General features: G+C 35.8%; 1 protein-coding gene and 1 long non-coding RNA gene across 2 annotated transcripts; one reads left to right on the top strand and one right to left on the bottom strand.

Moving 5' to 3' along the window:
- Positions 1 to 519: 519 nt before the first annotated feature.
- Positions 520 to 5,223, bottom strand: LOC145204607 (N(G),N(G)-dimethylarginine dimethylaminohydrolase 1-like). Its single transcript, XM_080077197.1, has 6 exons — positions 5,087 to 5,223; positions 4,325 to 4,583; positions 4,134 to 4,245; positions 1,426 to 1,622; positions 885 to 1,013; positions 520 to 768 (listed from the first exon to the last, which is right to left on the bottom strand). Exons 1-6 carry the CDS (start codon positions 5,221 to 5,223, stop codon positions 664 to 666), a joined length of 939 nt encoding a protein of 312 aa, XP_079933323.1. The 3' UTR covers positions 520 to 663.
- Positions 5,224 to 9,888: 4,665 nt separating this feature from the next.
- On the top strand, positions 9,889 to 12,388 carry LOC145205137 (uncharacterized). The gene is made up of 2 exons (XR_013853601.1): positions 9,889 to 10,126; positions 10,416 to 12,388. It is a non-coding gene; the product is annotated as an uncharacterized LOC145205137 (long non-coding RNA).
- Positions 12,389 to 16,500: the final 4,112 nt, after the last annotated feature.

Here is a 16,500-nt window from a genome sequence, read left to right as displayed (position 1 = left end):
CGGCCGATCTCTTTTTTTGTCACCAGCTGCACTGACGGTATCATGGGACCTTATAGGTTAGATGTTTATATATGGGAATAAAATGTAGTTCATTTTATGTACAACCCAACATTTAAGTCATTGCATTAAAATACTTTCTGACAAATGAAGCAGTACTTCATTATGGAGGCCTTTCAAATGTAAAATATTAATTTTGTTTTTTTGTTTTTTTGAAAGCTTTCAAAAACAGAGAAAAGTTAACTAGATGTTAGTGGATTTTGTTGCTGTTTCAATAACTTACTGAAAAAAAAACAGACTAATTTCTGTTCTATTAATAAATGTTATAAAAAGTGTGATAATATACACAATATCACTAAAGGAAAAGGCACACCGGTTGCACTCACAAACCTGCAAAAGTTGGAATTAGTCAAGTTTATTTACTTTGCTGATTTTGTTCAATGTGTCTTTTTTACCAGGCAAATACACATTGTTTAACAGTACTAAATGTGGATTGAAGTTTATTGAGTGTGCAAGTGGAACTACAGTAAAATGTTGCAAAAACGTTTTTGCATGATCTTTAAATGGAACAGATTTATATTTAGCAAAAGACAAGTTAAAAAAAACAAATTGCATAACCCCAATTTGGGACGGAACTACATGAGATTTAAAAGCTGAATGAAGTCTTTAAACACTGAGTAGCACAGATGAGCATGTCAAACAGCCATCGACTTTGTCAAACTCCAATGTATCCAACTCAATCCTTGTTGGGATATCCAGTTTTTCATACACCTGTTAAATGTATCAGAAATGTGGATTTGTCTGCCTTAATAAATCTATGTTACCATCGCTTTGTAGAAAAAACATAGCTCTCAGCAGTGTAAATACTCAATAGAGTTTATTCCTACCTCTTTAGCTGGTGGTTGATGTATAACTATTCCTTTGCCATCCTTTTCTAAGTACACACAGTTTGCAAATGTAGACTTTCCTTTGATGTCAATGAAGTCATAACTTGATTTTGCAGCTGATTTCAAATTCTAAACATTGTTTTGTTAGTCTTATTCTTTACAAACACACCACATATAGTTTGGACTTTTATACATCATACATGTTTGCGGTCTGTCTTTAGTAGTTAACAAACTTATTTAGAAAACAATATATTTTTCAATCCTAAGCATGAGATTTAAAGAAATATCAAAGCTTAGAATAAAAGATAAGCAATGATTTCAAATGTTTATCTTGTAAGATGATCCAAATAAGTAGCAAAAACACTTTCCCAAGGTTGTATATTATAATCAGGTCTCTACATTTCCGATTTGTCCTGCTCAAGAAATTTAGTGGCATTGGTCTAACTTCAACAACTGCATGAGCTAAGCGCTTGAAAAGACCAATGTTAAAACATTTGAAACAGGAGTAGACGAAAGTGGTTACATATGTTGTTTTCCGTACCTCAACAGTTTGTTTAGCTCCAGGGTTGCCAGTAAATACTGTAATCTTTCCAGGTGCTGCGAGAGTTGCGGCACTTTTGAGATGAAGTTCATCATCAACTTCAACTGATCTCACTGGCAAGGGATGAAAAACCTTTTGCAAAACTTCATGCCCAGCTTTGTTAGTTCGTTTGGACAACCCAGCAAAAATCTCTTGGCCTGAAAAATGTAAGGCAACTTATTTTCATGTTTGCAATTTATGTGATTGTGTTGCTAGTATTAACCACCTGGATCCTAATTAAACTTTGAATTTTGGTGTTTTGTCTGCGTTTTATTATGAGCACCTGCAATCCAACAACTGAAAGGATTCAATAATGAAAAATTATGATCATGTTAAAATCAATGTTCTGGTATTTCAAATCCTAAAAATACAGCATTTATTTTTTCCTGGTGTGTAGCTGTTTGTAAACCCAACTCAATTTGTGTTAGAAAACAGGCCTTTTACAAGTTTATTGTGGGTCCCCTTTCCTGAAGGGGATGCATCTTTATTTCACTCTGATTTTTTCTTGTGTTTTTCTCTTTTTTCGTTTTTCTGCCGAAGTTTGTCCTTGCACTTTTGGCATGAAATCTATGGTGGATTTGGATGAAACATTCACAGATGGTAGATATAGTTATGTAGGTGTTCCATCTGCTTTGTTTGACTTCATAATCCCAGTATTTACCCCGCTGGCCCCCGAAATGTAAAACGTTTTTGTAAGTTGCTACACACCACAAACGAAAGATTTCTCTAGTGGAATAGTATAATAAAGGCAACAAAGTACTTTTTGTCTTTGTGCATTACTTGAGGACGTTTTTGCACATGCCAATCAGAGGTGTATTAACCGTCTTGATGTCAGAAGGGTTAACAAATGTTGCTAATAACACCTCTAGTGGTCAAGATTTTAAACATTGTCCGATTTGGATAAAATTGTACATAAATGTTTATTGGGACATTGTGGTTTCATATTTTATACTTTTGGGTGTTGAACCCCATCAGTTACCCCACTAACCCCTAAAATGGGTGAGTTTTTTAAATGGTGTTAAAATTAAATGAAATTTGGTCAGCTTGTAGTTTGTCATTTATAGGTGTCAATTGTTGTGGTGTCATTTATATAGGTGTCATTTGTCATTTATAGGTGTCAATTGTTGTGTTTAACCCTGTAGCCCCAATATTTACCTCTCTAGCTCCCTAAAAAGGGTGAATTTTTTAAACAGTGTCCGAATTGACTGAAATTTGGACAGCTTGTATGGTGTGCCATTTACATGTGTGTTAATTGTTATGTTTAACCCTGTAGCCCCACTATTTACCCCTCTAGACCCTAAGAAGGGTGAATTTTTAAACAATGTCTGAATTGGATGAAATTTTGAAACCTTGTAGAGTGTGCTATTTATAATTGTCGATTGTTAGTTTTAACCCTGTTGCCCCAACATTTACCTCACTAGACCCCCGAGATTGTTCAATTTTTTAAACAATGTCTGAATTGAATGAAATTTAGACAGCTTCTATAGTGTGCCATTTATAGGTATCAATTGTTGTGTTCAACCCTGTAGCCCTATCATTTACCCCAATAGCCACCAACAATCATGTGCAATTCGCCATTAATGGGAGCTGATTGTTGTGTTCTAACCTATTTTCTTACTATAGACCAGTGGTTCCCAAACTGTGGGCCATGGCCCAGTACTAGGCCACCAAGACATTTTTAATGGGCCACAGAGCCATTTGAACAGATTCTACTGTTTTGTTATACTGTAGATATTATGCGCTTTGTTTTGAAAAACATAATATTTGCAAAGAATTCTGAATCTTGTAGCCAAATTTCAGGAGTGTGTCTCATTAAAAATAAATTGCTAGAAAATTTCGCCTGTTTTTGAGTTATTTTTTTTGTTTGTGCCCAAATTTCAGCACATGGTGAGCCACGAATCAAAAAAGTTTGGGTACCCCTGCTATAAACCATAAAATAGAAAAACCTTCAAAAATGTTTGAATGGAATGAATTTAAATAGTTTATACTCCATATAGCAGTGCTCTTCAACCTTTTTTGGTCTGGTGAACCCTTAAAGTTTTTGCGACGAACTCATGCACCCTGTTTACTTGAAATCAAAACTGCTGATGTAAACCTTTTGGATCAAAAACTTTTGACGTAAATTAACGTCAATCTGCACTGTGCGCAAAGCGTCTTTTGAAGTAGATATACGTCGACCGGAGTGTTAGACATCAACATTTTAAAAAAAATAAAAGGTTCATTTATACATCAATTGAAACCTACATCCTTTTTCTAATATCCTGAAGGTCAAATATTAATGGTTCTTTAAAAGTTTGTGATGCACCCTTGTATACCCTTACGTACTGGTGCACCCCATGCATATTTTGGTGCACACCGGTTGAAGAGCACTGCCATATAGCATGTTTGTTGATGCACAGTGCCGATCAATGGGTTTGACGTTACAATTTACAATACCAAACTTTTTCATAGTTATCTCTTGAAATGCATTATTTACAATTTTGCAGGTGTGGGGACCCATGAGTTTCGGCTTGCAGAAAAAAACAAGGTTATAAAAGACAGTGGATGATACTGGACCCAATATAAAATAAGCATAGGGAATATATTAATGTTTTAAAATAGGTTAGTGTATATGCAAGGGCAATATGTGCTAAGCCACCCTTCTAGTTTAAATCTGTTTATATACACACCTGTAAACAGAATGTCACCTCCGTCCATCAGTGCATTTGGATCTATTTCTTTCATGTCAAAAACTTGAATTTCTGGAAATTCTTCTTTGATACATTGTGACATTGTCTTGGCCTAAATATAACACAGGCAGAAGTCGTAAAATGTACAGGTAAAGTACAAATGCGTACTTAAGCTTAATAGTTTTGTTTACCGTCTGCAACTTTGCTTGGTGGTTGTTCTTGTGCAATTTCGTTACTACGATTGTTTTACCAAACGAAATAAACTTAACTTTACTCAACCTTCGGTTTTTGCTACAGATTAGTAAACCGACCTCTGGCCGACGCGTTGGATGGCCGAGTTGAGTTATAAGAGCCTTCTTGCCGATCGCTACCACAGTGTCCTCCACAAACACACAATCCGGAACACTCTCATCCGCATCCAGGACCACAACACGGAGGTTTAGTTGATCCCTGGGAATCCAAAAATGCCATAGGTGCGTGGTCAAAGTAAGCTTCAACACTCTATGTGTTTTGGGCCCCTGACATCGCACACATAAACAACACACAACAGTCCGTTTGATTGCTAAAACGGGTAATTGCATAAAAAAGGTTGGCAAAAGTGGTTATGCGATTAACCGGATTCACATGCAGTCAAGTATTGCGCGTGTAGGTTTGAATAAGTCAACAGATTGTTTGTTTAAGAGAAACGTGTTTTGGATGTACGGACATTCTCGTTTGTGGTTACATTTTTCACATGCCACATTTATCTGTGTCCCTGCACGTTAATACAAATTAAGTTAACTTTTCATTTGCATGTTTGCTTTACTTTCTTCAATTTCTTAAAGTCACACAAGACTGCTTGTAATCGAGGGCGACTTACGGTGAAGTAAATACGTTATTGTATGTTTTGTAAAAGGTTGTTGCCAGGCATAGCGTTGTTGCATCGTTTTGAAATGTTTGTTGGAAACAATTACCTGAAAACTTTCAGATACATTTCATGTTGTTTTTTGGCATTTTCAATGTCAACAGAAAAATCTTCACCTCGTCTTAAAGCTCCTCCTGCCAGGGAATTTGCGACACGTCGCATTATTACTGTTTTACACTCAAACATTATGAGTATTTGCTGACATCAGATTAAGAAAAGCGAATTCTGTTCAACAAAATATGACAACGTCTAAATATAAAATTACCCGCCTCTGTCTATGCTAGAAAGTTTCGACAAGCAATGTTGTCGGCATAAGAAGTTATTTAAAATCAAAGACAAAAGTTGCAAAAGGCGTGACAATTGCAAAGTTATGCTTTTGCGTTTAAGCAGGAAAAATAATCAATGTACGACAGGCCCATTGAAGGCGTTATACCAAATCAGTCGGTCACCAAGGAAATGTGAGGTTTTAGAAGCTGCTTGTATTTTTACGCTTCGGTATAGCATGAAACTTGTTTTAAATCATTCTTCATAGGCGACCAACCAAAATGGTTTCTATTTGATGCACCATGCTTTGGTCGCTTGTTAATGAAAAAAGGACGAAAATACCAGGAATTCAAAGGGGCCGCAATTAGATTACAGTATGTCGAAATGGGTCCGCAAGGGCAAACAGATTGAAAACCACTGCCTTAGAGATAGGATTATTTAGCTTAATACAGCGGCGTCTCTGCCTTGAGCATTGCCACTGGTTTGTTGCACGATTTGTACTGCAAGCAAAATATCAATTGTGAAGACCGGTTACAACAAGGGTCCGCAAATACTTTTAGGCGCGACCCTAAAAAAATTTCTCTAAATTCTCGCGACCCAAGCATTTTATTAGCATGTAGGTTTGTGAAAAATACTATTGTCAGTTGCTATTTTCACATAAAACAGTAGGTAAACGAACGTATTTATTCCAACAAATAAGAACTGTGGGCTCTGTGTTGAGAACACAGCAAATCAATTCGAGGTTTAATTTGAGAGACGACAAGCCGAAGATCGTCCTCTACTTCTAGTCTTGATCTGTATTTGCTTTTAATGCAGAAAACGCATGTCTGATTGCACAGGTACGCTTAGCTTATTGCATTGTTACATAAGACTGTGTGACAGTTACGTAGTTACGTAGTCACGTAGTCACGTAGTCACGTAGTCATATATAACAATCAAAAGGTTGAAAAAAGCCCAAGTTGATTAATACTGTAGATGCGATACTTATATTCATGATAAATTTAAAATATTTCGCGACCCAGGCCGGAAGGTCTCGCGACACACTATTTGCGGACCCCAGGGTTACAAGACATTGTCAACTATTGATATAATCAGTATCGGCCCCCAAAGCAAATATGTCTGTGACTGTGACTAACCAAGAATGAAATAAAATATTCTGTATGATGACAAAATGAGACGAAAAGTCGTTGCCTAGTATTTGTGAGAGGCTTAAACCAAACATATTCATTTCCGTTTGTCAAGCGACGTGAAAAGCACACTTATGACGCCAGAACGCCAGGCCGTATCAACTTTACTGTAATGTTGACATTACCATGGCGGGCAATGACTGAGCGTTTTTGTGTCGAGTTTTACAAACCTACTCAGGATTTCTCTACCTTTTCCCTACGTGCTTTGCACAAAGTCAAAATTAACTGCGTAATTTAACTTTTAATTTAAAACTTGTAACAATAATTTAGTTTAAATATAATGACGTAACCGTCTGTAATGTAAGCTGAAAGACACAAGTAAATTTGCATGCCTATTGTGTGGTTTAAATTCACTGCAGTGGTATAGGCCAGAGTAAGATTTAAAAGTGAATAATTATATTGCTATGCTGGTACCAGCTCTTCCTATACAACTTACACTAAATATATATGAGATGCAAATTTAAAAACAACATACATATGACGTGCAAATTGAAAAAAAAAGACCAAATGCATTTCTGATATGGTGCCTGCAATTTCCGGGGCTATATACAAAGAGTACCATATGAGATCAGCTGATATACATCTATATTAACCTACACTATTTGACTAAACTGACATTTGTGCCCGTAACCCACATAAACCACAAGGTTTAGAAACGAATTTTTAATACCTTGCGCTTACATTGTATTTAATACACCAATGCCAATTCAAGGTCTAAATTTTAAACACAGCGATACCTAAAGCAAGTTTGCTTAGACTGTTTGTTTTGTACGGCAGTGCCTTAACCTGTGATGAAGCGTAACGACTTAGCGCTGAAGTAGCCTAAACGCTTTAGTTAAGCTTTATGCTGCAGATAACCAGGGTAGTAACAAACACTACGTTATAACTTGAAACTACTGCAAATATGCGCAGCATTAATAGCCCGTGGTATTGCAACCACAATTATTGCAGACCATTTTTTCTCTAAGTCACGTTAAAACATGTATGTATGTATGTATGTATGTATGAGCAATGCATTTGTCGTATTATGCTAGTTCTGGTAAGCTATTTAGAGATGAATTTATGTACAATAGTTTGTCTGCAATTCACCCGTGTTTGGTTTAATCAATGTCCTGTTTAATCGCTGATGATATGCGATAAAAGTGACGTAGTAATTCATTAGGGTCAATACGTCAAAGTATTGTTCAAAACATTAGCATTGTATGAATGTGTTTCGCAAAAGTTTCTCTGCAATCTAGTCAAAGCGGCACGCACACAAAGTACAGAATTATTGCCTTCAATCCTGGACCAAACAGCAATTTCATCGCAGCGATTTCGTGGTAATTTTATTGCAACAATATCGCCATGGCAATTTTTATCGCACAATAAATTCATCTTTCATCGTACACCGCAATTTCATCGTGGTAGCTTTCATCGCAGCGGCCTTGTCTTGCTAATTACATGAAACTAGTCAACACGCACGGTAACAACGTGTCAAACTCCTGCCTCCAATTCTGGATTTTAGCGAAAAGGTTCGTTTTTACATGTTAAGTTCGAAACAATCTGTTTTTCTTCTCTCAAACCTACAGAAAATTGACCAATAAGTTTCGTTTATGTATAGTTCCTGTCTTGATTAAAATTAACCTTTATCCAATCATGATTGTACTTTTGTTTACTTTTTGTGTTTCGTATATTATTTATGAGGTACAAGTTTTTAGTTTTAAAGTCTTAAAAATGCAAGTTTCCAAGGAGAGTTTTATTTAAGTTTTATAATAGACATCAAATCAATTTTCGTTTCTAGTTGACCTTTCAAACTGATAAAAACATTTGTAGTTAATTGTAAACATTTGAAAATCATACTTTTGTACACAACAATTTATCTTCATTACAAAATAGATTTATTTAAGAGAAGAAAATCTACATTTCATACTGTGCAATGTATACAGTATAACACAAACAGACCAATATTAGGTAATACATTACAAACCAAATCATAAAAAAGGTCATTGCTTTTCCAAGAATTTGGTACAATTGTTTTCTCACAAGGTAATTATCAATATAAAATTGGAGATGTATATTACCACATTTTAAACTTTGACTAGAAGGTGCAACAAAATATGTATATGATTCTTGTTTTATTTTTTAAAACAAGTTGATGGACTTTTCTTTGGTTCTTGGACTTCTTGTCTGTTCTGTATTATGATTCAGAAGATAACAATTGTTGCTCCTTATTTTATCTTCAATGGTTTTGCATAGATTGGTTCCATTCCATGGTTTATAACCACAAAAACCAGAGCCAACAGGATTGTCAGACAGCCGCCAGCAAGAAAACAATACCGAAGAATGAACAAATTGTCTGTTATCTGCACAGTAGCCTGAACGTTGGCACTTTGTTGTGGAATAACCAATAAAATGATAATAACAACAATACAAGCGAAAAATAGACCAAATGCAATGCCCCTTATAAGTCCAGAAACTCTAGTGATTATAAAGAAACTCAGCAGAGCTAGAACAATCAGAGCCCCAACAACATAAATTCCAGTTCCAAGAACCATGGTTTTTATCAGAGTTTTTTATTCTCCAGTAAATGGCTTTTGTATAATTGTCCAATTCACTCAATGTTCATCTTGCAACCAAGGAGTATGAATCAGCTTCAAATAACAGTTTTTATTCGTTCTAAACAGCACTATTTCTTGCATATAATTCTGATTAATAAAAAAAACCTTACATCAATATATAAGTTGTTATAATATAAACTTTGTAGAGCTCTTCTGGCAATTGCATTTTTAAACGTCCTATACAGGTCGCCTTCATCAGGGTAAATAACAAAATACAATTGCCAGAAGAGCTTTATAAAGTTGAAAGTTACATCAGTCATCAGGTTTACTGACTTTTGGGTGAAATTCTTTGCCTGTGTCTTTGAGTGGCAATCAAAAATTCAAAACTATTTTAAACACTAAAATAGAGATAAACTTTTTGATTTTACATCAACGCTTACTATACAAATTTTGTTTTTCCAATTTTTAAACCGAATTTTTACTTGTTGTTGTTGTTAAAATATCCAGAGCTGTACAGCCATTTCTCTTTGACATGCTGTGTATAAACTAAGCAATTCTTTAAATCGCATGTCGTTTGAAACGAAAAGTACTAAATACCCTGATTTAATAGCTAGTTATAAAGTTTTGTTTAAATTAATACGGTTTTACGACCAACGAGACAGGTAGCTTAGTCAAATACCTACATGCAATAATAAGTCGATTTAAATTTTATTCGCTTGGTTGTTACAAAATTAAGCGTTACTTGATTTTATTATGGGTGTCGTTTGTTTTTGATGTTCAGACTTTTTTACCTCGAAAAAAATTAAATTACCGGCGAATTACTGTCGCAACGGTTGGTTGGTTTTGGGGGTTTACCTTCACGGCTGATTGATTTAAAACCCTTTGAGGGTTACTGGTACATATATGTACCACAACTTTGACGCGCCGTAGAAAATTAATTTGTTGTTCGATCAATATAAATTTTACACAACATCTTAAACTGGATTTAATGTTTATATTTCTATGATTTTTTTGCACTTGCCACCTTTAGATCAGCTGTTTTTGTGCCTTAAAGTAGTCAGTTGGCGTTCATTCCTAAGGACATACTTGTTTCACTTACTGGTAAGTATACAAAAACATAAAAACAAATGACTGATAACGTTTTTTATTGTTTATGTGTTGGTTATCAATAATTACTAGTTTTAAAAAACAAAACCCAAGTAAAAATGTAAAAATTTTGGACATACATGTTATGGTACATATATGTACCACTGTCCGTTTGGGGAAAAAAAGTTAAAATTTCAGTTTTGTTGAAAAATGTTATTGTTTGTTTTTTCAAGTCCAATTAGAACTACAAAACAGCACATTTAAGGTTTTTAGTATTTTTTATTTGTATTTTATGACATTTCAGAACAAAAGTGACTGGAACAAAAAGTTTTTTCCCCACTGATGTATAGGATTGCGTTTTGCTAATGTTAGCGACACTGAAGATGTCCTTGCTTTAGATGCAGAAGATGTTAATGTTGTAGAAAAAGATTCTAAATTGTTGCTGTCAGTTCAATTCATGATTGTACGGTAGCAAAAAATGATATGCTTTTAAAATTAGGCCAGTACTACAGCATTTCAATGCATCATTATCTATCAGTCCTATTGTCGGGTCTGGTGTACTTTCTTGACCAAACGCAATAACTTCCGAACCCTATGACGTAACCTTACGATATTGATATGTAATGAACTACGTCATAACCCGGATACGTCACACACATAATGACGTCATCATAAAATTGTACAGGCCTTCAAAAAAACGCCATTTTGTGAAATACTCATCGTAGCGAGCCCAAACTTTATACATGACGTCATCAACCCTTCTGATGACGTCATGCAAAAAATGACGCCAATCGCTCATCATTAACACAACTTTTTTACACCTTAAACTAAGTTAACCCTGTGACGCGACCAGCGCAAGCACAGCAGTCAAAGTCTATCTATCAAACACAAGTTGTCGCACGAGAATTCATGGAGCGTGAAATGGGGCGACTTTGCACGCTTTTAACAACGCAAAGGATAGGGTTTTGGATGTTGTTTTCAATAACCTGGCTTAACGACTAAATATTTTTTATTTCTAAATTGCCTTGCTGACAAGAAAATTTATGCGTGACGTAAAAATGACGTCATTGGTTGCCAGGCAACGCACAATGTTTGCAGGAAAGCAGTTTTATTGGCACGAGTTTAGCGAAAAAAAATTTCTGCATTGTTTGCTAGCAAATTTGTGAATAAAGTGTAGTAAATATAAATGATCCCGACCATTTTTAGTAATAAAAAATGTTGATTGTACAGATATTTCAAAAACTTAGAAATATAAGTGTTAACCAAAGCAGTTTGTTTATCGAAGTTATACTTTTTAAAGTCTTTATTTAGGTTAACGGTATACTTATTTTTTTGCTACTGGAAAAAGTGCAAACCTACAGAAATTTGCAATACATTTAACAGTTCTATGATAAGATGAATAAAGTGTTCATATATATAAACTTGCAACTTAAAATAGTAAAAAAAGTGGTTTGGTGGCCAGTTAAGTGCACCAATATAATGAAGAAACTGGTGGATGGGTGGGCTTTTAAAAGAACAAGCTGTTGATTTCAAAGTATTCTTACTGAAGAACAATTATCTAGTGTCCCATCGCACCAAACCTGTGTAAGAAGTTGCTGTTTGGCATGGCTCCTGGCTTGCAATACCAACAGGCATATAGACTGAGAAAAAAGTAAAACATAAATGCCAATGTTTTATTTTGCAACAATTTTGATTAAAACAGACACAAATAATGACATAAAATAGTAATGCATAACAAGATGGAAAGACAAATAACATTCATTGATTTACATGTAATTTTGTGACATTTAGAAGGCTGACACAGGATCTATTGGACTTCATGTAACTACTGTGTTTGAGTTTATGAAGCTTTAAAAAAACATGTCATACTGTGCAGTGTGTCTCTTAAGTTTTGACTTTTTTGATTTTATGGAATCACCAATTTTGAAAAATGCTAATAATTCTTGCATGTTATTTTATGCCCTTAATGAAATCATTTGGATTTTTTGTGATATCCTCACATAACATGTATTGTGGGAAGTATCAGCTGAAACTGAAATAAATGAAAAAAGTGCCACTTTGGATGCAAAATTTCCCACGAGACTTTTTGTGCTGTGCAGGCGAATAGATTCAAGAAGATTTAACAATTTTGTTGATATTGGTTGTTTTATGCATCAATGTTAGTTGTATTTGTTTATATTGCATTTTTTCTTGTGGTTGTGTTGCATATGACAGTACACATATTCAACATGGTATATAGACCTTAATTAATGCAATAAATATTTTTATCACTAAAAAGTGTGAAATATCTTTCAAAAAAATTAAAAAAAGAGGGAAAGATTGTGCAACACCTTTAAAGGTAGTACCAAAAGCTTTCAAAATTCAGTATGTGCTAAAAGCGTCAAAATGCAGTAAATAAACGATGACGTCACTATTACGTCATGACTTTTCTGACCTTGGAGGACCATGGTCAAACTATTTATTCCAATTTTAGATGAATATACATCACAACCTTTTTATCTTTCGGGACTTAAGTAGGCTACATGTATATCTACTGGAAAATTTACCCGCTAAAACCTAATTTAAACTCTATTTCATGTTCATCAGTTCCATTTAAACATTATAAGTTAAGCGTAGTTATATTTTTATTCAAAATTTTGCAGAAATTGCAAAATCAAACACCGCAAAAGTATCCAAATTAATCATTTTATAAATCGGCCCCATAAGGCGCAATGCAAAATTCGCGCTAATTTCGCCCCATTTTCATCCCCACAACTTGTGTTTTCTATGGCGTGCGACAACTTGTGTTTTCTATGGATTTTGACAGCAGTCGCGTCTCTGCCGTAAAACAGGAGTAAGGTACCATTCAACACAAATTTTACGAAAAAAAAGCCTCCTTTTGCCCAAAAGCGTCACAACAAAAGCAGTTTTCTCGCCTTTTCTTCTTCTTCTGACATTGACAAATATTACTAATACAAAATAAATCATCAAAAACGCTTCATTTTGTAATTAGGTATATGATTTCCATGAATCCGCGAATTATGACGATTTTGGGTTCCTTTTATCTCTTATATCCCATACGAGCAAAGTACGAAAGAGGTATACACTGAATCCAACACCGCAGTTCATGAGCCTACTGGGCAAAAGGTAGAGCGCGCAGAGCGACAATCCGGGTACCGTTGGAAAGGTCTATCCCTCCTCTCGACCTTGCACCCCCTCACTTTGCCCTCCCAAGTACGTGCGCCACCCAGCGATTGTTTAAACAAAGGAGATTTTCGTCGCATTGTGACGTCACAACGGATTATGGGACCGCGCTCGATGGAAAGAGTAATACTTCTTGATAGTTCGTACAAAATCTTCTTTCAAAAAATATATTTTTGTTTTTTGTGTTTTCATTCTTTTTCGTTTAAATTTATTGACTTATACGCAAGGTTCCAATCGACATGGACCCCAAAATAAAATATAACCGCAATATGGCTTAAAAAGTAACAAAACACACTGTGGCTTTTTTGGCGAAACGAAATATAGGTTTTTAAACAAATCTTTGCATTTATACGAGCCATGACATATTACACGGCATATTTTTGTCATAACAATCTTGGTTTACTTGTAGGAGGGTTTTGACATTATCCAAAAAATGTCAAAACAAGACAAAATAGGGTCACAAGGTCTTACAAGTAAAGACAAAATTTTTGTTTTTTCCAAGACATTACCCTTCAAAATAAGGCCAAATCTGCGAAATGAGGACAGTATGGCAACCCTGCTTACACGTGATACTCTGTAGCAAACAGTATTTGTTTCCGCTTGTCTGTTTTAGCATTTTTTGTGTTATTTTGGCAACAATCAAGATCTTTTGATTAAATTTTTTACAGCCCGTCTGCTTCTTCCAGTTAAAATTAGTAATGTGCGTTCTGCATTTATACAAATAAGATGCTTCCTTGTTTTTTTTGAGCGACAAAACCTACATTGACTGCGCTTTCATGTCCTATCAGACGTTACTTCTTGCACCAACAGCCAAAAATCTCAGTTAAAGCTGCAAACACTACCAAACAAGGCAGATCCTCAATTTGCTGAGGGGGATAGACTTGGGAAATAGTTTTTTTTTAAATAACTAAGCTTTGAACCAAGTTTTGTAGCAGTTTCAATGAATTTACCTTTCCCACTTCCCCATAAGCTCTACGCGCCAACACTTTTACAGATAGACTATATCGATCGTTTTAAATAGGTCTCAGTAGTTGTTGCCGGAATCTGTTTGCAGCTGATGTGTAAAGAACGTAATTATTTTACTTTGTAAAAGATGTAGCTTTTGAGGGAATTTCGGAACCATTTTTCTACCTGCGAATACAACAACAAACTAACGACATAAGCTTACTTTGCTCCGATGATTTTGTTATCCGAAACTGTTTCTTAAATCGACAGTACGCCCATAGGCCTAACGTTAACGACCGACTCGCGTTTGCTACAAGCTTCAAAACAAATTTAAAATTGACTAATTTAGATTTCCCTTTTCGTGCAGTTTCGTGACGCACGCTACGTTTTAATTATAAAAGCACCACTAAAAACCTATATGTGCAGGGGTTTTTTAAGGTTTGGTTTGGGTGACCGCTAAGTAGTTTTAAGAGACCACAAGTGTTTCATTTAAATACCAAAAAATCCAAAGTCCAAATTTTGGGAAACCGCTGGAGAAATTTGAAACACCTTAAAAAAAACTGTATATGTGCAAGGTGTTCTGATTGATACTATATTTTTCCGCTTTTCTCCGTTGAAAAATAACATATACCTGTTTTTATGTTCACATAAGTGTAAACATATTTTATCTTGTTTCACCTGTTGAACGTCCACAACCAAATGTAAACAAAATTGTCTTGCTTTACTTGTAGTTTGTGGATAAACACAACATATCAAAGCAGCGATCGCTTTTAATTTTTACAATAAACTTTTTGCAAAATGTAAACTGTAAACTCTCCTAACACAAAGAACTACACCTTCAACTAGCCTAATCACGAACATCAGCAAAAGCACAGCAGTGTGCAGCGTAATTACACAAAGGGGACCGCAAGCGTATTTGCTTGATTTTTGGACAAAAATGTTAATTACTGAGCCTCTGCATACGACACAACGGTAGATAAAAGAACAAAAATAATGACAATTGGCGTAACTGGTCATGTTTCATCAATAAAACGTAACTAAGATTTAAACTCTTGTTACAATGTATCTAAAACGGGCGTCGTCGCATCTGGTCGATAATTACCTTATTGAGTTAAAGATTTCACAGTGGGAAAAACTAGCTACGGCAATATTTTTGTATTGAAAACAAAACCAGAAGACATCAAAACAATAACCATGTGGTGGAAGTACAAGACCGAGAATGCGGATGAACCTTTTCAACGATACCCCGATTGTCGCTCCAGGCGTTCTATACTCTTTGCAAGGTCGCGAATTCTGGTCAAGAAAGTACACTTGGTGCAAGCATAGGCCTTTTACTTTGTTAAAGTCTGCGATTACGTCACTTCGAGGTGCCCCCCTTGGGGCAGCTCTCAACGACAGACCCTTTGAGGTATCAATTCGAAATTTTGTACGAACTATCAAGAAGTATTACTCTTTCCATCGAGCGCGGTCCCATAATTTTACCATAATCCGTTGTGACGTCACAATAAGACGAAAACCTCCTTTGTTTAAACAATCGCTGGGTGGCGCACGTACTTGGGAGGGCAAAGTGAGGGGGTGCAAGGTCGAGAGGAGGGATGGACCTTTCCAACGGTACCCCGATTGTCGCTCTGTGCGCTCTACTTTTTGCGTAGTGGGATCGCGAATTCTGGTCAAGAAAGTACACTTGGTGCAAGCATGGGCCTTTTAGGTTGTTAAAGTCCGCGATTACGTCACTTCGAGGTGCCCCCCTTGGGGCAGCTCTCAACGACAGACCCTTTGAGGTATCAATTCGAAATTTTGTACGAACTATCAAGAAGTATTACTCTTTCCATCGAGCGCGGTCCCATAATTTTACCATAATTCGTTGTGACGTCACAATAAGACGAAAACCTCCTTTGTTTAGACAATCGCTGGGTGGGGCACGTACTTGGGAGGGCAAAGTAAGGGAGTGCAAGATCGAGAGGAGGGATGGACCTTTCCATCGATATCGGGATTGTCGCTTTGTAAAGAATTGCCTTTTCCATCGAACCTGATCCAATGTTTTGCAATATTCTTTTTGGGCATCGCAATTAACATCTCCACATATTATTGTTCATTTGATTTACTGGTGACTTGTAATTGGGTCAGTATGATCACGCGCGGGTGGAACCATATGAACAGGCATTTCCATGCACGGTTTCTTGCTTTGGATGCAATCATTCATCATCGCCATTTTAAATATTCTTTCGGGAGTGTACCTAACTCCTGTTTTACGGCAGAGA

This window comes from Phallusia mammillata, chromosome 8, assembly GCF_965637545.1.
Source record: "Phallusia mammillata chromosome 8, kaPhaMamm4.hap1.1, whole genome shotgun sequence".
Classification (NCBI taxonomy): Eukaryota; Metazoa; Chordata; class Ascidiacea; order Phlebobranchia; family Ascidiidae; genus Phallusia; species Phallusia mammillata.
This window is presented reverse-complemented; position numbering and strand designations above follow the sequence as displayed.